Source organism: Idiotropiscis lumnitzeri, chromosome 10 (assembly GCF_059441095.1).
Source record: "Idiotropiscis lumnitzeri isolate Australia: NSW breed Sydney's pygmy pipehorse chromosome 10, RoL_Ilum_1.0, whole genome shotgun sequence".
Classification (NCBI taxonomy): domain Eukaryota; kingdom Metazoa; phylum Chordata; class Actinopteri; order Syngnathiformes; family Syngnathidae; genus Idiotropiscis; species Idiotropiscis lumnitzeri.
Window position 1 is genome coordinate 2,214,047 of NC_142400.1, and position 25,664 is coordinate 2,239,710.

Below are 25,664 nucleotides of genomic sequence, written 5' to 3' on the forward strand. Positions count from 1 at the left end.
ACTTTTCGGAACTTTGCGTCATCATATCTTAGCTTAGATCAGGGGTGGGCAAACGTTTTGATTGGCGGGCAACCATGAGTTCTAAAATTTGACAGAGTGACCAGGAGCCGATGGATGGAGTGTTTTGGTCACCTCACCTCATCGGAGAAAAAAAAAAAAAAACATTTAATTTTCAATGGAAGTGAACAAAAGCATTACGACAATATTTATGTCTTTGAAAAACCACACTGATTAGAAAATAAAACATGAGCAATGTTTATTCATTTAATTTTTTTTAACTTAGGCGGGCCAAATTAAAACGTTTAACAGGCCGCATGTGGCCCCTGGGCCGTACTTTGCCCACACCTGGCTTAGATTCTTACGTCAACCTTTTGAGATAAAATCTTCAAGTCTGATCGAGGCGTCAATTTAGCCTCTTCTTAACTTGCGTTCTTTTTAACTTTGTTTTTTGTTTTTGTAGCTTCTTCTCAGCTCAAACTTTTCTTATCTTAGCTTCTCCTTAACTTATTTTTTTTCTTACTGTAGCGTCTTATCCTAGGCTTTTCCAGAGATGGGCATTTCGACCCACTGGCGGACGGACGCTCATTTTGGGAACGCAGGACGTATTACAAATTTTTATTTATGTATTCATTTATTTTTTTATTTAAAACCGTACGCCATAAACATTGACGGAAATAGATTTTCGGCCATCCCTGTAAAAATAATAAATAAATAAAAATATATAAATAACTAAATAAAATAAATAAATAAAAAGTACAACATGTAAAAAAAAAAATCTAATATTTGCACTCGTAGCTGAATTAAATCTAGTTGTGGACTGGCCCTTTAACTGAGAGAGAGAGAGACACTAAGTTGGCAAAAACACGGAAGCGATACGCGCGTCTGTGTGAAGAAGCATTTAAGAACTAAAATAATGTGTACACTTCCGTTTTTATGACTAAATTTAGCTTTTAATCAGGTGCAGATTTTTAGTCGGCAAATGACGCTAATTGGATATAGATGGGAAATTAGCCAGCTAAGGAGCTTTAAATAATATTGATGAATTATGCAACTTCTGCCGTTAACGTCTCGTTATGCATGGACGCAAAATGCAAAGACGGAAGCGCTTGAAAAGGACGCGGACGCGGGACGATTATTTTATGAGGGGGATGATGACGAAACTTTTTTTTTTTATCCCCTTACCTTGGCTCCTTCTAAGCTTAGCATTTTTTTTTCTTGCCATAGTTTCTCCTTATTCTGAGATTAGGCTCTGCTTATCTTGGCTTCTTATTTCCTTAGTTTCCTTTTGTCTTGGCTTCTGTTTACTAAATCCTTTTCGCCTTTTCTTAAGAATTGAACTTTATTTTTTTTTTGTCTTAGCATCTTTTTACTTTTTTTTTTCAGATTTGTCTTTTTTGGTCTTAGCTTCTCCTTATCTTATTGTTTTCTTTCCTCCGTTAGCCACTTGTCGTTTTTCTTAAAGGGGAAGTCAACCCCCGAAATTTTTTTTTTTTTTGCAATAAAATGTTCTATGTGCCTTAATTCGTCTAAACATGGCATTTTGAGTCATATTCCGTTTGTGGAATTTGAGTCAAGCAGCAAAATCAACCCGTTTTTTGCCAGGGGTGACAAAATGGCCGCCGCCTGACATGGACAAAAAAACGGGTGGATTTTCCTGCTTAACTCATATTTCAAATGCCATATTTTGACTAGTTTCATTTTTCCTTGACATTTGCTTTTTTTTTTTGTGACATTCGCATGCGTATGCACACGTGTGTGCACGTGCGCGCAGCCCTTACACTCCATTAAATTGCTTTGCATCAGCACACCGCTGGCAGCCGTTAGTTTTCTGACGACGACGCGTGAAAGTTTGTTGGACTTCTTGCTTGGTGTCGTCTTCCAGATGCAACGTGAGGGGGGAGGAGCATCGGGTCTTGGCTATGGAGCTGGACCGAGACTACCACGCCCTCTTCGTGGCCTTCTCGGGATGCGTCATCCGCGTACCGCTCAGCCGTTGCGACGACTACGGCGACTGCAAGACGTGAGTGGCATCCCGCACCGTCGCCAATCGCAAACGAGAAAAGCGTCGTTCGTGGAAAAAAAATCAAATAAATGGCGAGGATTCTTGACACCAGCCAACCGCGATGCAGAATTGTCGAACTTTTTTCCCGCATTGAACTAAAGCGATATTATTTTTTTTTTTAATTATTTTCAAATCAGATAAGGAAGCGATTCATTTCTTGTCGATGTTTACGCTTGTTTTCTGTTCTGTTTGCTCCTTTCATGTTCTCAGCATCGCATTCTATTTTTGGGGAGGAATGTTCAACTCAGTCACCCCCTCCGAGCCCCCCCGCCCCCGTTTATCCCCCTCACCCCCCTGTGTGTAAAGCGAGAGGAAAGATTGTTCCTCTTTGCGGGAATTGATGGAGTCCCATCGCATGCAAACGTCTCGGCAGCGCTCACACTTTGGCTGCCAGATTGGATCCAGCTGATTGACCAGAAGCCAGTGTTGGGGGGGGGGGGGGGGTTGTGATAAATGCGGGGGGAGTCAGGGGCTGTTTTTGGATAAGATTTGGGGGGGGGATAGTAAAATGCATGAAAGCGAGCCCTACTTAAGCTCTGCAAGCTGGCCGGAGAGCTGAGACACGCGTCATTTCCTCCTAAAATGTTTTTTGAGGACGCCAGAGCAGCGCTCGTATGACTCAGCCGTGCAATTACCATATATGGGCAAACAAATACATATTAATACATGCACACGTAAATACAGTGACCCCGTTGACAGAAGCGGATACGTTCCGATCCCCCCTGTGATGCTAGTGACGGTTCTTAATTTCAAGAAATGCGCGTAGAACATCATTTGGAGGGAACAAAAAGACGACACTCTCTGTTCTCCAATTAGGAGGTCAAGTGTGCTTGCTTCAAGCTGCCGGTTCATTGTCAAACTTGCACATAAAACAAAAGAGAATGAACTGTTTTATATACACCAAAATGTTAAAAAAAATAATTTTTTTTTTTTTTTTTTTAAAACACTCAATTTCTAACATCATGTGAAATGTCATAGACGGGCTAACGGGAATTGGAAAATGTTATGAGAAAGCTAAACCTTAACAACTGCTACTAACAAATACACGCAGAGCAACAACGCATACGTCACAACTCATAATCTCATTGCGGGAGTTTAATTGGGAACCTTCTCTGCCTTTTTTGTTGGATCTAATTCATGATATGCAGCATCTTTTCTGTTGGACCTCAGTGCTGCCTGACAAGTTGGAGCACAATGAAATACTAAACGAAAGGCTCGCAACCCTAAAATAAGACTTGCCTGTTTACTGTAAAAAAATATATATATATATAAATATACAGATGAAGAACGGTGATGGAGGCGGGACACCGTATAATATAAAATATTATCTAAATATAAAAATAAAAACGTTTGTGTGGTCGTCCGTCTTGCCTTGCAGACGCTGCCTCGCCTCTCGGGATCCATACTGCGTGTGGCTAAAGGCTGGAAAGTGTGTCGCCGCCACACCGGGATTCAAGTAAGTGTCGACGTGTTGACGGTGTGATGTCACCGTGACATCATCAAAAGCGAGACGTGATGTTGATTGCCAGTCGAGGACGAGAATGAATGTTTGCCTCGTTGCGAGCGGCTGACTTTTTTTTTTCCACTCCACGCTGCGCGCTTCATTTCCTCGAAGGCCCCTTTCGCGATGGAAAAGAGACGACATTCCGACACAACGTTTCCCGAGCGGCTCGCTGAGGTTTTTTTGATTTACGAGCCGACGTCCAATGAGCGAGCAGTTTGCAGTGTGGTTGAACCGGGCCAGAACATGCGCGCTCGGCATTCCACAATCCCGAGCAAAGATGCAGACGGGGAAGACAAAAGGAGGTGGAATTTTGGGAACTTGGGAAAGTCGGCAAAGACGTGAATTTGATCGCAACATCTGCTTTGGATCTTGTTTTTCTTCTTTGCGCTTGCGAAGATCCTAAAAAAATGACTGAGAAGATCCTCACGTGATCAAAATGGTGACATACGTCGCATGATGAGACGTGACAATGTAATAAACATGTAACAAACAATATGTGAGATATCAGGTGAAATTAAATTAAATTAAATTAATGATGACATTTCACTTTTGTTTTAGTTCACCTCTTCTTCTACTTTTAATTTTTGCGACAAAGATGCCACACGGAGGCTGCAAACTCAATTTCTTTATTTATTTTTATTTTATTTATTTATTTCTGGAAGGGCAGGTGTATGATTTCAACTTGCGGGTGTGACAAAAAAATCTTTTTCTCTGTGGCGTTCTGTACACGCTCTTCTCCTTCACCGTACATAACCCCCCCCCCCCCCCCCAGAAAAAGAAAAACAAAAAGTTTTGTCCAAAAACTTTTAGTTTCCAGCCGCACAAGCCACAGCAGGAAGTCTCTCGAGAAAAAAAAATGACAGCGCGTTGTGGTGTCAGGCCTTCATCTTCATTGCCTACCTGGCAGTCTCGTCAACGGCGTTGTTGTGTGGAGGAGAAAGTGGAAAAGAATGAAATGGATTACTCTCATGTCACATCGACATGTCATCTGAACAGTTACGAATGTTTTCATTTAATTTAGTCAGAAGCTCTGTAAAAAAAAACAAAAAACATGATGATGTGTTAATTACTGCCGCATGTTTTTTGTGTGCCCCCCCCCCACTTCCAGAGGCGCCTTCGAGCAAGATGTGGAGAACGCCGCTGCTCTCCATCCTAACGCCTGTCACGGTGAGGCCACCACGTCGTTTTCTCACAACATTAAAATATATATATATATATATATATCGGCGCTCGGCTAGCTAGTTAGCACGTACTTGTCGACTGCGCGGACGTTGAATCCCGGAGTTTGTCTTTTTAATTGCGTGAAGCTGACAGACAATCAGTTTGTCGCCAGTCGGCCGTGAAGAACGTTCCGGGCGAGATGCTTATTATTCCGTCCGCCGCTCGTACACGTAACCAACGTTTAACCACATCGGCGTCTTCTGGCAGCTGATGGGAAAAACAAACGTCAGGTTTGACACTTGATAGTAGCCTCGTAAAAAAAAAAAAAAAAACGCACGCACACACATTAGCATGAAGCATTCGCATGTTCCAATCGTGTCGGTTGCACGCCAAACAACTTTTTCCAGAGCCTCTCTTAGGAACGCGCTTTTAATCTTCCCGCTTGAGTGGCGTTTCTAAGATGTCGTTTTTTTTATCGCTCGTTTGCATGACGCCGACAAACAACGTAACAAAAGATATCCCGTTGGAAATGACTAACAGTTGAGCGCGGGAATCCTTGAGGTGAGAAAAAAACAAATTCCAAATGTTTTCTTTGCCATCTTCAGATGTCCTGGCGACCACTCGCAAGCACAACACGCCTCTGGACTCGGCTTACGGTCAGTTCACACGTCCCCCTTTTCTTGCTGTCCACAAATGACCACTCGTTCCTCCACACTCTGAACGCCGCCCGGAAGCTGCCGGAATCTTTCATTCAGGCCGCTCGCTGACAGCTTAAACATGGCGGCCATTGTCCTTAATGGCCTTTCTCCCCGGTGACCGCCATCCCTGTCATGTCTCATTTGGCTCACCAGCGCCAGCGGCGTGCTGGGAATGAAGTATCGGGACGCGGCCGAGCTGGCCGCCGCTCCGATACGACCCAAGAGGCCCCGAAGGGAAAAAATTGTTCACGTTTGTCACAGCCTGTCTTGGCAGTCGCAGAGCCACAATGTGGGCATCCATTTTGAATCTCTTGATTGAGCGCCAACACGACTGAATGGCCGGGAACGCCAATGACCGTTAATGTCGCTGACCTCTCTTACACGACTGACTTACCGAATAACGACGTGGCTAACTGCTAACAAGACGGACCGACCACTATCAGCGGTAAAATGAGCACGACTTGACTGACCACCAAACAACTGACTGCTAAGACCACTGACTACCAGAGATAGACCGATTATCGGCCGAGTCAATTATCTTGGCCGATATTTGGCATTTTGCAGGTTATCGGCATCTGCCTTTTTTCTTTTTAAACTTTCAAGGCCGATAAAATTCTTTTGGCGCTTCTTTCTCTCTCTCTCTCTCTGGTGTGCTCGTGGCCCCGCTGGCAGAGGCAGATTGGCCCGCCCGCCGATTGGTAACTTGAGCAGCCAATCAGCAGTAGGCTGTCCGTTTGCTTTTTCCCTCAAGTCACACGCACTACGGGGGCGGTCCCACGAGCAGAGGAAGGTGAAGCGACAGACTTTGAAGAAATTTTAATCAATATCAGTCTACTACAACAAAGTTTAAAAAAAAAAAAAAAGCCTTAACATGTTGTTAATCACTAGTAGTTTAATAAATACGTACTTAATGGTATTTAAATTAAGCCAAATTTGTATTTTTCAAAATTTTGTCAACATTTCACCCCATTTTTTTGGCTTCAAATATCGGTTATCGGTCTCCATGACTACAAAGAATCGGTATCGGCCCTGGAAATCGTTCTATCACGACTGACTACGCGCTAACTGACAGACTGACCGCCAACACAACTGAATGGTCACTAACATGACTTGACTGCTCGCACCAAACTGCTTTTCTGTCCACTCTGTCGGGCTCTAGGAAGTGAGTTTACCTCTTTGTAGTCCTGTTCTCAAGTCTGGGTTGTCCCGTCCGTCTATGTGTGTTGGAAGGAAATATTACCGAGCAGACTTCCATAGGTTCACTTCCCGGAGGCGGAGTTAGCGCAATGCTGGCGGCTTTGATGCTACAACGCGGCTTTTGATAGCCGCCGTATGGACTCTGACGCTCGTCGCTCTTTTGTCTGGAGGAGAATTTTTCATGCTAACAAAGCCGACGGATCGCACGAGGCCGCCACTCGCCTAAGCCCCGGATGCCGTCTTTCTTCCACTTCCTGTCATCTCAACAATGGCTGCCCCGCCGAGAGAAATGCGGAAGATAAACACCCACCGGCATGTCCAATCAGATAATCCTCCCTTTTTTGCGTTGTTGCCTTCGAAACAAAAACCAGTCCGATAAATCAGAGAAGCGCAGATGGTGACGTGGTGGGACGCCGTCATCTGGCACGCCGCCGGGAAGATGACAAACGGCGCCTCTTTTTTCTCCCTTTAAGAGCCATTTAGCATGCTGCTAACAGGAGGGCGCTAATGATGCTATTAAGCATGCCGTGTGTCACCGGGACAATATGTCTGCCAAATGACAAACATTTCACGCGTCATCGTTTAACTTTTGAAAATCGAATGCGACTTACCGCTAACGTGACTAACTGCCACTTTGAGTCATATTAACGCGACCGACTAAGACAATTGACAGCAAATGACGAAACCAACTGACCAATTATCTTACCGACCACTAACACGGCTAACGCGACCAACCGCATTTGCTCATCGTGCCAATCATCCGTTATTGATTGATTGACAGATGAGTGTACACATTCGGCAACGAGGCGTGCGCTTGAGCGATTGTCCTTCCCAATCAGGAAGTTGATGGACAAGTCACTAATCAATCACTGTGTTGCCCCTCCCCCTCCTCTTCCTCCCTCCGCTGCGACCACAGGGAAGGCCACACCCACAAGCGCCGGCCCATCCAATCATAAGGAGGCAGGTGACCCTGAAAGAGGTCCAGGTCCGGAGGGCCCTCCCTACGAGGGGGAGCAAGGGTCACCTGACTCGGAGCCAATCATTGTGGAGATGGAGGGTAAGGGGGAGGGGCTTGTGTCCTCTGTGCACTCTGACCTCTTCGGGGGGTTGCGCTGCTGGGCCGCATATGCCTGACTAACTCCGACAGACTGCTAACATGACTGACGAATGCAACGTAACACACGAGTGGCTGCAAACAGGACTGACTAACATAAAGGACCGTCAATACACAACTAAATCACGACTACTAACAGAAATTAATTAAAGGGGCAGTCAACCCAAAAACATTGTTTGCAATAAAATGTTGCATGCACCTTCACGAGTCTAAACATGACATTCTGATTAATATTGCGTTGGCAGAATACAATTTAGCAGCAAAATCCACCCCCGTTTAGCCATCTCGGGGGGCGGCCATTTTGTCACTTGTCTCGACTGAAAATGACATCCCAGTTGCTCAGGTCACAACCGATCACGGCTCACCTGTTTTCTGAAGCTGAGCCACGATTGGTCGTTATTTGAGCCCTGAGCATCTGTGATGTCATTTTTAGGCGACAGAAGTGACAAAATGGCCGCCGCCTGAGATGGCTAAACGCTGATGGATTTTGCTGCTAAATTGTATTCCGCCAACGCAATATAAATCAGAATGTCATGTTTCGACTCGTGAAGGCAAATAGAACATGTTCTTGGAAAGAAATGTACTGGGTTTAACTGCCCGCTAACGCGAGCTAACCAATGCTAACGGCATGGCGTTCCGTTCAGCGTGTAGTCCGCCTTTCGCCCAAAGTCAGCTGGGATAGGCTCCAGCACCCTCCCGCGACCTTTACGGGATAAACCGTGTTGGAGATGACTCACCATCACCGATGCTAACAGAATAAACAACTACGACAGCACTCCATACACAGCACCAATTTTCTCCTTGGTGGATGGAGGTCATGAAAAGAGCTTTTAGAAGATTTGGCGGCGAGGTAGTCAGGAAGTGGTTTTGCTCGCTGCCCGCCTCGCCCTTTTTGCTGGTGTGAGCTGTCAGAGCAGCGTAAATCCTCGCTTAGGGCATCAAGAAATGCCACGCACATAATGAGAAAAGGAAATAAGATGACAAAGAAGACACACACGCGCACGCACCCACGCACACGCACCCACGCGCACACGCACACACACACACACACACACAAACATAGCATTTTAAGCATTAGCATTGACGTTATAAGCTTTCACTTTCTGAGCATTTAGCATCCATGATGTAGCATTGAGGCTATTAGCATCGCTATCGTTAGCATGTATGCTATTGCATCCCATTATAATCGACCATGTTATTTCTTTTGTCTTATTGTTGAAATTATGAACATTGTTGTCATTACTTTTGATGTTCTATCATTGGCGGCGTTAGCAACGATCTTATTCGTGTTGACGGTATTAGCATTAGCATTATTAGCGTTGATATTAGCATTGACGTCATTTTAATCAGTCACTTTACTAACATTGACGCTATTAGCATCCATTGTGATTTCCGTTTCAACTCAAGGTATTTTTGTACTTATCGTAACCATGGCAACCAACTATCCTGAGAAACTTTGGTGCAGCGCAGAGGCTAAAAGTCCTGAGGAGAAGTTGGAAATTTGCTCCCGGCAGATGGCTTCGGCCAAACAAATACTTGAAGAATATTTCATCTTATTTATAAATATTTATAAAGTTCAGCGGGTCATAACATGGCCCACAGAAGCGCTGACGCCGGGCTTTAAAATGCAAATGTCCATATGGACCAGACGCTCATTAAATGTAAAAAAAAAAACTTGACCAATCAGCATTGAAGCAGGTCACGTCGTCGCCGATAGCACACGCAATATTACAAATTGTTGAGTTTTGCTTTGACTTGGAGCAACACAGCAGCTGATTGGATGACGATGCGCGTCTGCCGACCGCTCGTAAATAAACGACATACCATATTTGACGACAGCAACTGACTGGGCCCGCGGTGTTTGCCTCCCGCAGCTCCTCTCCCACCTGACCTGCCTGCTCCCTCGTAACTCCTCCCCCAAATCCCTCCCCCCGCACATCCCTCCCACCCCCGCCCACCCGCCTTAAAGCTGCAGTCAGCATTTAGAAATCATAAAAAAGTGACTTCCGCGTGGACTGCGCCTTTAAGTTTGGATGCTGGAGAAAAAGGAAACTTCCTTTAATGGCGAGCCACTGGGAAGTTTGGAAGCTCTGAAATTGTTCGGCTTTGTAGGTGTGCGCATGTGCAGGAGAGCGTGCATGAGTTGTCTGTGCTCTCCGTTTGTGGCACGTCCCGTTTGAAAGGATGCTGGCGCGGCGCCAGCTTCCTGATTTGTGGCAAGCTTATGAATGACACGATTGACCGCGAATCCAAACGGACTAACCGACTGCAAACCTGTTGGACTGACATGACGTTCAGTTTTTTTTATTTATTATTTGTCGTTTTTCCGTTGACCTTGAAGAACTGATTTTGTAAAGAAAAAGATACATTTTTTAAACGACTTCATCACAAAAAAAATCCATATTAATTTCAACGAATCACTTTTTCTACTACAATTTGTGACGCTTTTAACAGATATTAACTTGAATAATATCTTTCATGCAAAATCACCAAATATGGAGTGTATTTTAAATCAAAGACTGTTCTAATCGCTTTCTTTGACCCTTGAATACGACCTCAATGGCATTTTACTCAAAATTCAATTCTCAAAACTTCTCCGCTACATTTAGTTAAGTTAGTTAACTCCAGCCGTGTTGGTTTGCAAGGCTGAGCGGTAACTTAAGCAGGTTCTTTTGTTCTGAAATGATGTTAAGCTATTTAACCGTGTTTTAATAATAAAAAAACGAAATAAATTATTGAGTTAACTCTTTCATTTTGACAGCCCTAAAAAAATAATAAATAAAATATTGAAGGAGCTCGTCGATTATCTCCCACTTAAATTCAATTTCTGCGTGTGGAAACGTTGAGGTGGAATATTGTGTAGAATGTGTGTGTGTGTGAGGAATGGATTTTCTGTTGATGCGGCGCGGCGGCGTTGCGCTGCGATTGCATGCGCGCATCAACAAAGCCTGAGGCGGCGCTGCTGTCAGGATGAAGAAGTCATTAAGGAACAATTACACGCCCTCTTGAGCTCGCACTCACTCCCGCTAATTACTCAACTCTTTTGACTTTATTAAAAGCAACCCTTGACGACAACTTCACCATTTTTTTTTTTTCTTTTTTGCTGGACTTCACGCAACATTCCCGCCTCTCAACTTGTAATGTTTATGTTTTGACACCCATATTTGCGCCGGCGCGGGTCTTGTGAGCCCCATCCTTTGTTATTCGCTGACAATCTTGCTGCTCAGGCCAAAAGCAATTAAAAATTCAAATATGACATTAGCGCCATCTGGTGAAATCTTTGTGGTGTTGGGTTCAATAATTCCTAGATGTCGTAATTTCCGCTTGTCTCCCGATGCAGCCGCTTGCCGTAACGTTTATTCTTGTGCGTCTGCGCCAAAAGGTGCGATTAATGGCTCGTTTGCATCTGTGGAAGTGCAAATTTGTTTGCATCACATCAGCCTGAACGCTCGTTAGCATGCTAGCTAACATTCTTGATGAGCCTCATGTGAACGTTTTTTTTTTTTTTTTGGCGTTGAATCTTTGAACTTGCGACTATTGTTTATGCGACACGAGTTGATGATTGTGCGTGTGCTCGCGGCTGTTGATGCTTTATGATCCTCTCTCCCTTTTGAATCGTTTGCTGCCATTTTGTGGCATCTTGAAGCGATTATTAACCTTTGGAGGCGTCAATTTTTACGTAGCCCTGTAGTGAATATCAAATTTGCAATCAAATGTAAATGACATTTGAAGTATTTTTTTTTATGTCGACATGAAGCTTCTCAACTCACTTTAGCGTCTTTTTTTTTTTTGGGGGGCCCCAAGATGGTAGCAGATCAATATTTTATTATTTTTGCCTCAGCACAAAAACAGAAAATAGTTAAGTTTGTTCACTACGTCCGCCAGCTGCCGATATGTCGTCATTTTTCAGTAGTACCCCTGAAATTAACGACGTTCCAGAACAAATTCGATATGGGCCAATTTCTGCGTAAATATCCACAAATAGTGACGAAGGAGTCGATCATTCGCGCAATTGTCAAGTCATGCTACGCTTGGTGCTTTTTTTTGTGCCCAACCGGTGGCGTCTTCTCAAGGTCTTGGAGTCGCTGAGCGTGAGGAAAACCTCGCCGAGACGCTTTTTTCACTTTCTTGATGGAAAGCAAGGAGCCGAGCGAGCGCTCTGTCTCTTTTCATTTCCAGTGATTGGTGTTTGTCCTCCCACGACACGGGGAGGACGTGTGCTGATACTTGATACTTGCATCTTCAAAACATTTTCCCCAAGTGACGGCCTGTCAATCACGTCTTGCTCTCTTTTTTTTTTTTTTAGTCCTCTTCAACATAAACGCACATTTATTCCTACGTACGTCTACATACAGACGTGACATCCTGCCGAATTGTTGGAATCATCACAAGCGTCTCGTCTATTGACGAGATGACATTTGACTGTGCTGGCGTGGTCACGTGACTGATTAATTCATGGAAGTTGTCTTGGAAGGTGCACGTTCAAACAACAGAGAGTGACGAAGACGGTGCGCTTGGATGTTGCTCTTCCTTGCGTTGTCTTTGTCTGTCAGCAGACGTCTGACACTTTCAGGCCTGCAGAGCTTCCTGGGAGTCAACGTCGTTGTCTGCCATGGTTGCCGTGACGACCGCTTTCTCATCATACGCACACACACGCATGTGACACAGGCGTTTGACACTTTTGTCTGCGCACTTCTGGAAAATCATCTTTGTTCTGCTCCTAATTTCCTCAACACCGCGCCCTTGCTCACGACTGGAGCAAAAATATTGGGACGCAGCTCGGAATCGATCAATAAATCCATTGGAAGTCTCGGAGGACCTCCATCAAGGCATGTTTTTTTTTAATTGGCCAAAATCTTTTTTTTTTTTTTTTTTTTTGTATATAAATTTTTCTTTTTTTTTTAATTGGCCAAAATCATGTTGTTGTTTTTTTTAATTTAATTTAATTTTCTTTCTTTTTTTTTTTACATCTTGAAAAAAATATGAGGGCCATTTTCTCTCCCAAATCTACAAAAAAAAGCAAATTTTTGTCTCTTGTAAAGTTAAATAATTACTAAAGGACTGAAACACAGTAATGTAAAACAGTCAAATGTTCTGCCTGTAATTCATATATTTATTGTAGTTAACATTAAGGGGCCAAAAAAGAACTTATTTTATGCTTTTTTTTAAATTATTATTTTATTGTCAAATTAATCAGTTATTGGAATTTCCTTCTGCCAAACATCACAATTGGCAACTGCCTCAAAAAAAACAAATCCAGACCGACCGGTCAGGCTCCAGCTGACACATGACTCATCACCAAATGGCTAACATGATTGAGATGAACACGAGCGACTGAGGACGATCTCACGTGACTGACTGCTAGCATGACTGCTAACACAACGTACTACCGCAATGCTAACGCTAACATAACCGACTACTAAGACGACAAAAAAAAACACGACAGACTACTCTGACGTAAAACTAATGCGTCTGAGCGGCAAGATGACGAACTGCTAACGTGACAAATGAACGAGACAGAGCAGCAGCCAATCAGAGCTAAGCGGCCACGTTCCCATTTTCTCCGTGGTGCCTTTTTATTACCCTTGAAGTGAATTTTTGATAAATATTCAAGTTTTTTTTTTTCCCGCCCGAGCGATCACGTCAGTGTTAATTCCGTCCGAAAAATTGATGAAAGTTGTGCTCTGCTGCGTATTGTTAATTATTGATCAGCGAGCGCAATGATGAGTCATCATCTTAACGATCATCATCTTCATCATCTCGTTATGATCATTAACATCATTTGGACTTCATCATTTTCACTCCTCAGCAAAGATTTCAGCCGCAGTTCTGTTGCTCTGGACCACCTGCATGTTCTCACACACACACACACACCCACGTGCATATGCTAATGAGGCAAGCACACACACTCTTACCAATGTGTCATGCGGGGTTTTGGGGCGGGGGTGTAGCGGAGGCGTGACACCCCAGATGGTCGGCAGTGTGGACCAAGGTCATTTACACATTATACACGACACACACACGGTGCCAATTAAGTCCATTTGGAGTTTTTGGAGTGGCGGCCATTTTGTGTTGCTCGAGCCCAGAGGCGGGAAACGAGAATGATTGGCAGCTCCTGACGGCTCCATTGTGCTTCTTTCCTCACTATCGCCAAACGTTTTTTTGGTTTTTTTTCGCGATAGCATCAATGCTCATGTATGCTCTCAACATGGGTGAAAATGTCACGTCTGGCTAGTGGTTAGCACATCCGCCTCACAGTCGTGAGATTCTGGGTTCAAATCTGGCGTTAGTCTGTTCGACCCGAGCTTGTGTGGCTTTTTTTTTTTTCTCTCACATTTTTTTTTTATTTTGTCTCTAGTTGATCTGACAGGTACTGACAACCAATCCAGGGTGTACCCCGCGTCTCTCGCCAAATGTCAGCTGGGATACGCCCCGGCTCACCTGCAACTCTCAGTTGACCTCGTTGTTTGTCTGTGTCTGCCCTCATATTGACTCGAGACCAGTCCCTGCTGAACTCCTTCAATATTTCAGTTTCTTTTTCTCACTTGATGTGTTCAGTGTCAGCTAGAGCACTTCTCCAGATATTGTTTTTTTGTCCATCAAGGGCTTTTGTTTTATCTCTCAGCCCTTGTTTGGTTTTATGACGCTTTCAGCTGCTTCGCCGCCGTTTTCAGCCATAATTTTTTTGGGGGTATTTTTGCTAATGAAAGCAAAAATGTTTAAACAATTCTGGGGCTTTATAAAAATGATCCATTTTTATTTCTTTTAGCGGCACAATGCACATGTTGGAAAAATAACCAAAAAGATGAATCATTTAGATATGTTCACTTCATTTTTTTCTATTATTAATACTACAAGGTTTTCTCCAGCCAGCCACGTTCTATAATCAAAATTGAGTCATCCATTTGCTCCGTGGGAGCGCAGGAAGCCATTAAAGTAAAGAAAATTGCATGAAATTGCTTCTTTGTGCAATAATTGATAAATGAGGTAATCTGGTAGAAAACAGAATCAAAATGTTCAAGTGTTGAGTCTCGTCTGAAAGCCATTTAGCCCAAATTAGAAAGCAATCCCAATCCCATCAATCCAGTTCCAAGGAATTTTAAAAATGGCATCTGATGAAAACAATTTTCAAGAAACGAGTTGGAAAGAACAACATAAAACAAAAATCCTCGGGACGTTTCGTTTGCAATAGCCTTGCGAAAATGGTTGAAAAGCGGGAAGAAGGGTGACAGCGGTTTGGGATTTTTCAATTTGATTTCATGTTGACTTTTGTTTTCTAAATGATCGGATTCTTCAGACTAGAAGTTACTCAGTCAAAAAAATGCATCTTTAAGGAGAAAAAAATGTATAGAGAGTCGGATGCTAAACTAGCGATATGTCACATATGAGTTGCCACGGCGACGACTACTTGTTCATCTTCCATTTCTTTTGGCGGTTGGCCACTGGCGGTCATGCATGACTTCTTCTATTTCTACTTATTTTTCCATTTATTCTTCGACTTCCTTTTGGTGTTTGGCAAATAATTGCTGCGCATTACCACCGGCGGCCAGAAGGTGGCAGCAATGTAGTTGCAACCGCCAAAATAAAGTCAAGAGGACCCAAATTCGGAATGTTCATGTATGACGTCATTGGCAAAGACAAAAACATAATTAGAGCTTTAATTTTATAAATGCAAGGTGTAGTTTTTCATTTTTCAATTTGACTTTGTCACACTTGAGCGCCCTGAGGACTAAAAAATGATTTTGTTTTTTGTTGTTACCAGGTGTGCGCCGTCCTTCCGAAGCGGACAAGAGCAACCACAGCGTCCACTACACGCTGCTGATCGCGTGCGTCTTGGTGGCCTTCGTGCTGGGCGCCTTCCTGTCGGGCTTCCTCGTGTCCTGCTACTGCAACCGGGCCGGGCACAAGACACGGAAGCTCCCCAAAGACCCCGAGGTCCAGATCCCGCACGCGCTGTCCCTGCGCAGCTTGGCCAAGCTCAACGGCCTCCTGGAGGGCGGCGCCGGCAAGGAGGACAAGCTGGAGGCGTCCTCCCCGAAGATCTACAGCTCCTTGTTCTCCAAGGAGGCGCCCAGGAGGAGCGCCCACCACGCCATGTCGGTGGGGGACCTGGTGCTTCCCCACCACCACCACCACCACCTGCGCTCCTCCTCGGAACTCTCCGGACTGCCCACGCCGGACTCCACGCCCGAGCTGCCCATAAAGAGCATGAAGGCCTTCCGGAACCAGTGGGAGAAAAACCACAACTGCAACAACGCGTCGCGGCCGCCCTCGGCCCACGTGTACCCATACGGGTCGTCGCGCCTCCCCGATGAGCGCAAAGTCCACAACGCCGAGCGCCTCCTGCCGCAACACCCCGGCTACGCCCGCAAGGTGATGGAAGTCACGTCATTGGACGAGCTGCTCAAGCACATCCACGAGGGGGGCGGAGCCAAGACGCCGCAGCTCATCAGCCCGGCGGGAGGGCACCACACCAGCGGGGCGGCGGCCGCGGGCCACCTGGCCTACGCCGGCCGCATCCAGCCTCACATTCCCGAGACGGAGTCGGCGCCGTACTACAGCTCGTCCACGCTGCCCCGCGACAGCCTGACCCGCCGCATGGACGTCCCCCCGGACCCGCCGCACACGTCCACGCTGGAGCGCCGCCAATCCTCGTCCCAGAGGCACTCCTTCATGGGTGGCGCCGGGTCCGGCGCCGGCGGGGCGGCGCTCCCTCGCCATCACAGCTTCAGCCAACGCATGGGAGCCGCCCACCAGCCGCCGCCGCTTCTGGCGCGCATGAACTCCACAGGAAGCTGCGAGGGCCACTTCCCGCTCCTGCCGCCCGGGTACTTGGCGCGCTACAACGCCGCTCAGCAGGAAGGCCCTCTCAGGGGCGGCGGCGGCATCCGAAGGGGGCCCCCCCTAAAAACCGACGCCCCGCCCAAGCCGCTCTTTATTCCCGCCTCCTCGCCCGTCAGCCCGCACGCCAACTTCAACTACTGACAGTCTCGGACACGGACCGGCGCATCAAGTTGACGTGGGAAGTTTATCTTTGTACCATATTGGTATTTCTCTCTTGTACGTGACGCACTACATGGACCTCGCGCCGGAACGCAGCGCAGAGCGGCTGATTGCGTCCTCAATGTGCAACCGCAGCAACTACACCCACTTCTACGTCAAAAACTTTCTTGACGACTACATCAACAATTATACCAACAAGCACTACGTGAATAGCCCCGTCAGCTGTGAATGACTACACCTGCATTAACGACTACATCGACAAGAGTCCGCTTCTTTTCTGATTACATCCACAATAACCACGTAAATGTCGACTTTAATGACTATAACTTTGACAAAATTAGCCGTGTCTAACAAATGTCTTCATCAACAGCTACTTAACTCTTTCACGAGCAGCCGAATAAAAAATATGGATCTTTGACGTCTTTAGCCGTCAATGGCAGTAAATGAGTTCAACAACTACATCAGGGGTGTGCAAACTTTTTGATTGGCGGGCCACAATGGGTTCTAAAATTTGACAAAAGGGGCCGGACCAGGAGCAGATGGATGGAGTGTTTTGGTCACCTCACCTCATCGGAGAAAATAAATACATTTAATTTGAACTGAAAGCAAACAAAAGCATTACAACAAAATATCTGTGTTTGACACACCAGAGTATTGAGAAAATAAAACAGGAACAAGGTTTATTCATTGAATTTCTTTCAAGTTTGACGGGCCGGATTAAAACGTTTAACGGGCCGCATGTGGCCCCCGGGCCGTAGTTTGCCCAGAACATCAACGACTTCATGAGCTTACGTTAACGACTGCATCAACAACGACGACATCAATTGGAAACAACCACACCTGTCACTACGTCAGCAACGGCGAGTACATTAAAGTGACGCTAAGAATGCACAAAGTTGCGGTAAAGACTTGAAGCGCTGCAATGCTTCGTTCTTGTTTTCTTTGCGATGTCGTTGTGTTGCTAACCAGAATGTGTTTCTATTATGCATGTGTGTGTGCGCGCGTGTGTGTGCGTACGCGTGCGAGTACTGTATACTGTATGTGTGTGTAGAGCCACATACGGTATATACTATCTGCAGTATATATAAATATATATATGTATGTATATGTGTGTCAAGTTGTGATGACAAGTTAGCAAGAAAGTAACTTTTGTATTTGCCTTATTATACTCAAATATCCAAAAAGACCTGCCACCCCCCTCAAAAAAAAAAAAAAATCCCGAAACTTCTCCCAAAAACTAAAAAGCCGTCTATACCTGTCAACAAATGCATTTGAGGCTTATTCCTAAAATTTTCCTGAAATGACCTCAGAGCATCACAGAATTCTGACTTGTCGTTTGGTTGCCCAAAAAAAAAAAATGCCATTTTTTTTTCTGGATTTCAAGATTTTATTTTTTTATATAACCATCTTTTTGTCTTTTTATTTCGGAGCAGTCTGTCGAAGCAGACGACTCGCTGCCATTTTTTTTTTACTTGATTTGACAAATGTTTGATTGTTGCTCATATGGACGTTTCTCCAGTGGGAACATTTTTGGACCGCCGAAGGCCGACATTCTCATACAAACTTCAACAACAACAATGGAGAGAGCTGCACTTCTTATTGACACACTTTGTGGCTAATGCTTGTAAATAAAAAACATACTGACTACACAAATGCATGTACGTGCCTGATTTCATGCTCATGGCTGCACAGATCATCAGTAGTGGTTGGAAAGACTGCCTCGCAGTCAAGATGTTGCCGGTTTGAAAACATTTAGAGATCTTTATTTTATCACCGTGTCCTCACATAACAACTGAGAAAACTCTTACTTACTTAAATCAGGCGGCAAATTTCTTTAGTTGTTGCGCTCAATTATCGTACCCAGGTTTAGTTTTTGCTGCATTTAACTTATAGGGCAGATTTTTTGAACTAGGAAATGCTCCACAGTACTACTGTCCATTTTAAATTGGAACGTTATTGTCGCAGTTTTGTGCCTTTGTTAATATTAAAGTTATCATTTCAACTCCTTTTGTGAACGTGCGTCAGTGGTGACTCTTCGTCAATCGAGGGCACGATGATGATGCCCTCCTTGACAACTGACCTTCGAAGAGACGTACCACATCCAAGATGGCCGACATATCCACGTGGTAGCCATATTGAATGTCTCTCAGCAAGGCTTCTACAGGGTCTGGTTTTGTCTTCGTATCCAACTCAATGAAGTCACCACCCGGATTTTCTCACTAAAAGTAAGTTCATTGAGTGCCGTTATACATGGCTCTTGATTTGAAAAAAATATATATATATCACTAAACATGTTTTTGTTCTTTTATCCAATTCCAACAGAAGCCACCTTGAGCCATGTGTCTTCCGAACGCATGAGAGTGAGGCAACGCTAGCATTAGCATTGGAGCTAATGCCGTCGCGGTGTCGCTGGACAGAGTTGTTTTGCAATGAAAAATGATTGATCCTCACCTTTGTTGGTGAGTCCTAGTTGAAGAAAAACTTTGGAGAACCGTGAGTGTGTGTTTTAATTGGACGTGCACGCTGACGTTTTGTGGGTTATGATTAAGGACTGCCATGTCATCACTTCCCAAACAAAGACTAAAATCCAATATGGCATAATACCGAGGAATATGACTCATGGTGTTACTGGTTTTAATTAATGTATATGCAAACTAAAAAATCAAATGAACAATGAAAAAGCAATTCTCCAAAAACAATAATTTAGTTAAGTTTTTGTACTTTGTTCTTAATGTATTACTTTTCTTATTGTGGAACTACCAAATACCAATCTGCATTATCTGTCTGCATCAACAAACGACCTCTATTAGGAAGCTCTTTTACTTTTTTAATATATTTTTTATTGTTATTGTTCTTTTTTATTTTGCTCCGTGGTAGGGTTGTGATTAGAGTTGTGACGTTATTAATTTTATTCGTTCAGATTGATAGTTGGATGTTTAGTGACATCTTGTGGTTGTACATGTGTGGTGCAGTAAGTCCGCTCAGAAACCAGGGAAACTTCAATGACAAAAAAATAATTTTATGCAAACAGTTTTGGTCTGAGAATTTTACCCAATCTTAGAATGTTTTATTCAAGAAAAACGAATTTGTTTTCTAGATGTTTAAAAGAAAAAGTTAAATCGACTGTATCATATTTTGTTAGTCAAAACAATGTAAAAATATTTATTTCTTAAAGAAAAGTTGCATTTCTTCAGAATAGTTGTATATTGTAAGAAAGAAATATATATTTATTTATTATTTCACATTCTTTAGACGTTTTAAGACGTTTTTTCTTTCAAGAGCAAACGTGTATTTTTTTAAACAGTTTTTTCTGAAACAGTCATTTTTATATTTTTAAGTAATATTTGTGATATAAATGTATTTTTTTTTTAAAGTCGCACGATTGAGAAAAGAGAAAAAAGTTGTAATTGTATTTTTCCTCATAAAATATTTTTTTAGTTAAGTCAAATTTTTCAAGAAATGTTTTTTTTTGTTTTACAGTAAAAGCTATTTCAAGCAAGAATATTTTTTAAAGCAGGGTTGAGGTGAATTGTTTGATCACCGTATGCGAATTAAGTTGTATTTTGTAAAGAAAAAACTTTTTTTTAAAAGATCAAAGCTGTTTATTTTGTAGATTTTAAGTCCTATTTGTAGAAAATTAAAATGCTTTATAAAGAAATATTTGGAATTAAATAGTTTTTTTCAAAACTATATTTTTTGTATGGCAGAAGAAATGCTATGACTGATATGATTTTTTATTATATCTATTTTTTATTTCAAGTCGTTTATTTGTGAAGTCATATTAAAAAGATGCAGATAAAAAATAAAACTCAAACCCAAAATCATTTCCTTATGAAAAAAAGAATTTCAAAAACATAAATAAAACCATAATCTTGGATTAAAATCAAATTTTTGATGACTAAAAATTGGCATCCAGTGAGAAATAAGTCCTATTTTGAAGGGCCGGATGTCATTGGCTGAAAAAGATGCTGCAGTACTCACTGAACGCCACCAGAGGGAGATACAGTACACAACTGACTTCAGGGGAACCCATGCATGTACGTACCTATCATTTATTAAATACTACCATATTGTATTAAATTATATCAGCTCAATGAGGATGTTGCCTTCAAACCCCCCCAGACATTTAAAGGGACTTGACTCATTTTGAATGCATGCTTTGCCCTCAGTGCGCGCAAATGAATAGCTGATCCTGTCTACATCAAAAACATCTCAGACATATCAAAGACCAAAAAAAAAGAACTGTAAAAGGCTAAATGAGGTGTATTTGATGTCTTAGGCACCTCAAAGACAATCAAAATCACATTAGGATGTCACTCCATGTATTATGTTTAAAAAAAAAAACACACACAAAAAAGGGCAGTTTAAAAGAATGTCAAAAACTGCTGATGTGTCTTTGATGTCAATGTCACCCCAAATAATTAAGATTATCAATAATAATTCATAATATATCAAAAACACAAACTCTTCAGGTAGATTCAAAACAGCTCAAAAAGACGTCAAAAAACTATTTGAGGTGTTTTTGATTTCTAAGACAACCCGGGGGGAAAAAAAATCAAACACACAATTAGTATGTTGCGCTCGGATGTCACTCCATGGAGCTGATCCTGCCCTCATCAAGAACACTTTAGTGACACATCAAAGTCAAATAAACTATTTGAGGTGTCTTAAATGTCAGCATCATCTCAAACACACAAAAAAATTTCAAAGAAAAATACACGACAACTCAAAAACGCAGAAGTGGATCCTGCCTTCATCAAGAGACCTCAAATAAAAATTTAAAGACATATCAAAGTCTATTTGAGTTGTCGCTGATGTTAAATTTCTTCAGCTGATTCCGCCTATAGCAAAAACATCTCAAAGATGTGTCAAAAACACACAAATCAAAGACACTTAAATGTCTTTGCTGCCATCATCAAAGCCAACTCACTCGAAAAGAAAAAAAACGCGCAAGAAATTTTAGGCGCACGTTCGCAAGGGCCGCAGCCCTCCCTCATTGACTTGCGCCACATCACCTTGCTGGAGGATCGCCATGGCAACAGGTTGCTCATAGCGACGGGGTACCGCTCCATCGCCGCCAGACAACCGGCGAGCACGGGGGCGCGCAAAGAGCTTCGCGCGCGCGTCAGGGTGAGGTCCGCGCGCAAAGGCACTCAGACGCGGTGGAGGCAGCGGCGGTGACGGGCAGCTCGCGCGGACTCGGGGATCGAACCGCCGGCGACATGATGGCGGGCTGACGTGGCCATAATAAACAACAAAACAACACCAAGAGCAGGAGCAGGTCAGTGACACTCACGCTTGACTCTTGATGCGAGGGAAAGATTTTTTTTTTTTCATCATTTTTATGCGTCTATATGATTATTCTTTTAATTGGTCCTCAGCAACATTTCAGCACTCGCACATTTTGTCCTGCAGAAACTGACCAATTGATTAGGTACACACGTTTTGCTTTTTGTGTTGTTTTGCTTCCATGATGCGATCTATTTCAATTTTATGACAATTTCATGCTATTTCGATTGTGTTGTTGTTCATTTTAGGTTTTCTCAATTTTCATCAGATTTTGTTTGTTTGAATCCTTTACACCATTAAAAAAAATTATCCTAATAATTTTTTTAATATTTTGATGATTTTTTTTATTATTATTTTGTGTGCATTTTATTTCATCAAGTCCTGACTGTGGATGATATGACAAACGATGACTTCTTGGTTGCAAGAATGTGCATCCGCGTGTCAGGCCGGCCTCACCAACTTAGCTTGTTCCCAAAATAAAACAAATCAAAGAAAGTTTTGTCTTGAACTTTCTATATTATTCTCCAACTTGATCCTGACAACATTTTTAATTGCCACGACAATTCTGCCTCAAAGAATTCCCAACATGATGATCCAAAACAATCCATGATGAACTTGATGGAGCAAAATGTTGATTTGTCTTTTTTGCGCTCCCTTTGCAGGCATTTGGCCGCCACACGCCCGCGCGCCCCCTTTTGCCCCGCCCCGTCTTCCGTGCGTGGTTACCGAGCGCCGGCCTCAGCGCTGGAGCCGCGACGCTCCAGCATGGACGTGCCCAGGATGGCCGAGGGCCTCTTCAGCAGCACGCTGTCGTCGTCGGGCGGCGGCCAGCACGCGGCGTCCTACCTGACGCTGGAGCAGAAGGCGGCCTTCGTCTTCGTGCTGCTGCTCTTCATCTTCCTGGCGCTGCTCATCGTGCGCTGCTTCCGCATCCTGCTGGACCCCTACCGCAGCATGCCCTCGTCCAACTGGACCGACCACACCGAGAAGGACACCTTCGACTATCGCATCGTGTAAGACGGGGGGTTCTCAAACTTTCGGGGTCTGGGGGAGAAATTCGTCCAAAACGTAACCACAGTTAAACCTGACACTCACGTGTACCCCGAAATGCCGTGACAATTACACGGAATCCCAATTTTCACAGGGCGTACGTTCCAGAAACACGCTGTAGGTTACAATTTATAATCTAAATTATTTAGAGACCATGTGTAAATTAAAAATATATATATTTAGTTGTACCCCTCCCACCAGCTTTAAACACATTGACTAAAAAAGAAATGTTAGGATTAAAAATGACATTTTTCAAGAGAAAAGTCTTTACAGGAACAAATTTTTGATGTGAGGTCAGATTGTTGTCGGGTAAAAAAAAAAACTTTCCGGAATCAAGTCTGATCTTGTCAGGATTAAAAATTTAAATTTTAAGGAAATACAGACAGATTTTTGTTGGGACAAAAACTTGCTATTTGATTGATGTCAAATTTTGTCACGAGAGGATGAAAATGACAATTTAAAAAAGATAAGATTTTAAAAAATTGCAAGGAAACAGGATTAAAGTTGAAATGAGTTAAAGTAAAAAGTTGTAACGTTAAAGTCACATTTTGTCAAGATTAAAAAAAAATCTGAATTTTACAAGAATTTGTCTGGATGAAAAAAGTATAAATTTAAGAATATATGGAATATTGTAAGGATAAAAAATTTCAATTTAGCAGAATTAAATAGAATTTTATTGACATTAAAAATATTTTACAAGAATAAAGTAAGCTATTTCCAAAGTAAAATATTTAAGTCAAAATTGACTCACTTTCATTCTCCCCAAGAAATTGGGCTACATTCTCAAAACACATTCTTATTTTTTGTCAGAAAAATATGACATTATTCCTGTAATCATTTAACAATGAGAGAGACGACTGCTCTGCGAGATACGTCACAATCACGTCAGCTTTGGCGCCCTCTGGTGGCATCTTGGCACCAAGGAACTACGTAGAACTAAGAGGAGGCGCTTCATTTAGTACAAAAAGTGTTTTCCCGCCATCAATAGGCAATTACAAAACTTCCAGTGCATTTCTTGTGAATTTTCACTATTTGTAGCTCTGCTTTTTAAAAATTGGTAATACAGATTTTATTTTTTGCCAATCGCCCAAATTCCGACTTTTGGACTCCCCCACAGTTTGAGAACCACTGGTCTAAGCTCCTGAGATCATGTGAAAATAGTTTCCATGAGTGGACAGCCGCCATCCCCCCCCCCCCCCCCCCCCGTCCTCCATTCGTGGACTACCTCGTTCCGCCATCTTGTGTGTGGACGTCTCAACAGGGTCAAACAGAGTTTACATGCCAGCGTCTTTGCTAGATTTAGACAATCAGTGTTGTCCCGCCCACCCGCGTCGTCGACCTCCTCCAAGGCTTCCTGCCGCCTTCTTCTTCTTCTTCTTGGAGCGCTCCCTTTAACGTAAACCCTTTGAACACTGGCGGTGGCCACGTCGGACCCAAAGTTGACAGTGCTGTACCGTGTGCCTCCACATGTTGTCCCGTGTGGTTTTCGTCACGTGACGTACGTGTTCCTCAAGCAGGGTCACTGCCGGCACTTGGTAGGTGGACGGCGGCGGCGCCCGGACCGCGGCGGCGTCTCCTCGGTCGTCTCCGTCTCCGTCCTCCCACCAACGCCTTCGCCAAACGACGCCGTGGCTTCTCGCCATCTGTGCGCCTTACAGCAGAGGTGGGGGACTCGAGTCACATGACTTGACTCCCGTCACATTTAAATCACCGATTTGTAGGACTTGAGACGGAGACTTCAATCAATTTGACTTTGACTTCATGAGACTTGACTTTAACAACATTTTTTTTTTTTTTGCGATGTGCACAAAAATCTGGGATGAACATTCGTTGAGGAAGCTCTGAATATGATCTAAATTTGGATCCGAGATGATGTTTTTGTTCAAATTGTCAAAAAGACAATGCCAATTCAAAGGTATGCGACAGCAATTACGACATTTAACTTCATCTGTTACTTTAAAGCAGTGCTTCTCAATTTTTTTTCTGTTACGCCCCCCCTAGCAAGAAGAAAACAATTTGCGCCCCCCCTCCCACTACCCACTCTCCGCCGCAACTATGAATCATAGCATTTTCGTTGCAAAACAAACAAAAGTTAATACTCGCTGCGCACATTGGGGAAGGAGAGCGCCACTGCCAACTAGTGGAGTGGAGGTACAATTACACTTTATTGTGGTACGGCGGTAAAAAAAAAAAAAAAACATGTTCACCAGGGTCACACGCGCCCCCCCTCAGCATCAGCAAGTCAAACATGAACTCTGCTTCGTTTCCGTTACGCACCAGTTACGATCGTAATAATAATAAATGATTATGCAATACGGACACAGGTGTGGACCATTTCAAAAACGATTGCGATTGTGAATGTTGGTGCAACTAACAAACACAAGAAGTGTGTAGTGCAACGTGGCGAACGTGCGGATCGACGTTGTGACCAAACAAGATTGTATGACTTGAGTCCAATCGCGACTCGACTCGACTCGACTCGACTCATCTTGACTTGCTTGAAACTTGAAACGTTAAGACTGGAGACTTCAGACATGCACCGCTGTGACTTCCTCCCACCTCTGCCTTATAGTGTAGATTGTTTAC

The 25,664-nt window shown here is 43.4% G+C and overlaps 2 protein-coding genes across 4 annotated transcripts in view; both read left to right on the forward strand.

The window, feature by feature from the left end:
* The window catches only part of sema6cb (semaphorin 6Cb), an 81,041-nt gene extending 62,649 nt beyond the window's left edge, over nt 1–18,392 (forward strand). The window contains exons 16-21 of one of the 2 annotated variants that reach the window (XM_088306967.1): nt 1,883–2,020; nt 3,441–3,518; nt 4,675–4,733; nt 5,333–5,383; nt 7,539–7,679; nt 15,499–18,392. In XM_088306967.1, the coding sequence (XP_088163093.1) occupies nt 1,883–2,020; nt 3,441–3,518; nt 4,675–4,733; nt 5,333–5,383; nt 7,539–7,679; nt 15,499–16,721 (1,690 nt within the window). In that variant the 3' untranslated portion in view covers nt 16,722–18,392. The remainder of the gene's footprint in view (nt 1–1,882; nt 2,021–3,440; nt 3,519–4,674; nt 4,734–5,332; nt 5,384–7,538; nt 7,680–15,498) is intronic. The other variant, XM_088306968.1, reaches the window with a different exon arrangement.
* Nucleotides 18,393–18,833: 441 nt separating this feature from the next.
* On the forward strand, nt 18,834–23,618 carry LOC148328561 (cortexin-3). 2 transcript variants are annotated; one of them, XM_088306970.1, is made up of 4 exons: nt 18,834–18,964; nt 19,062–19,198; nt 20,680–20,776; nt 22,691–23,618. In XM_088306970.1, coding segments are annotated over exons 3-4 (357 nt in total). In that variant the 5' UTR covers nt 18,834–18,964; nt 19,062–19,198; nt 20,680–20,774; the 3' UTR covers nt 23,046–23,618. The 2 variants fall into 2 exon arrangements, with proteins under 2 accessions (XP_088163096.1, XP_088163097.1); XM_088306971.1 differs by lacking the exons at nt 18,834–18,964; nt 19,062–19,198; nt 20,680–20,776 and adding an exon at nt 21,815–22,020.
* Nucleotides 23,619–25,664: the final 2,046 nt, after the last annotated feature.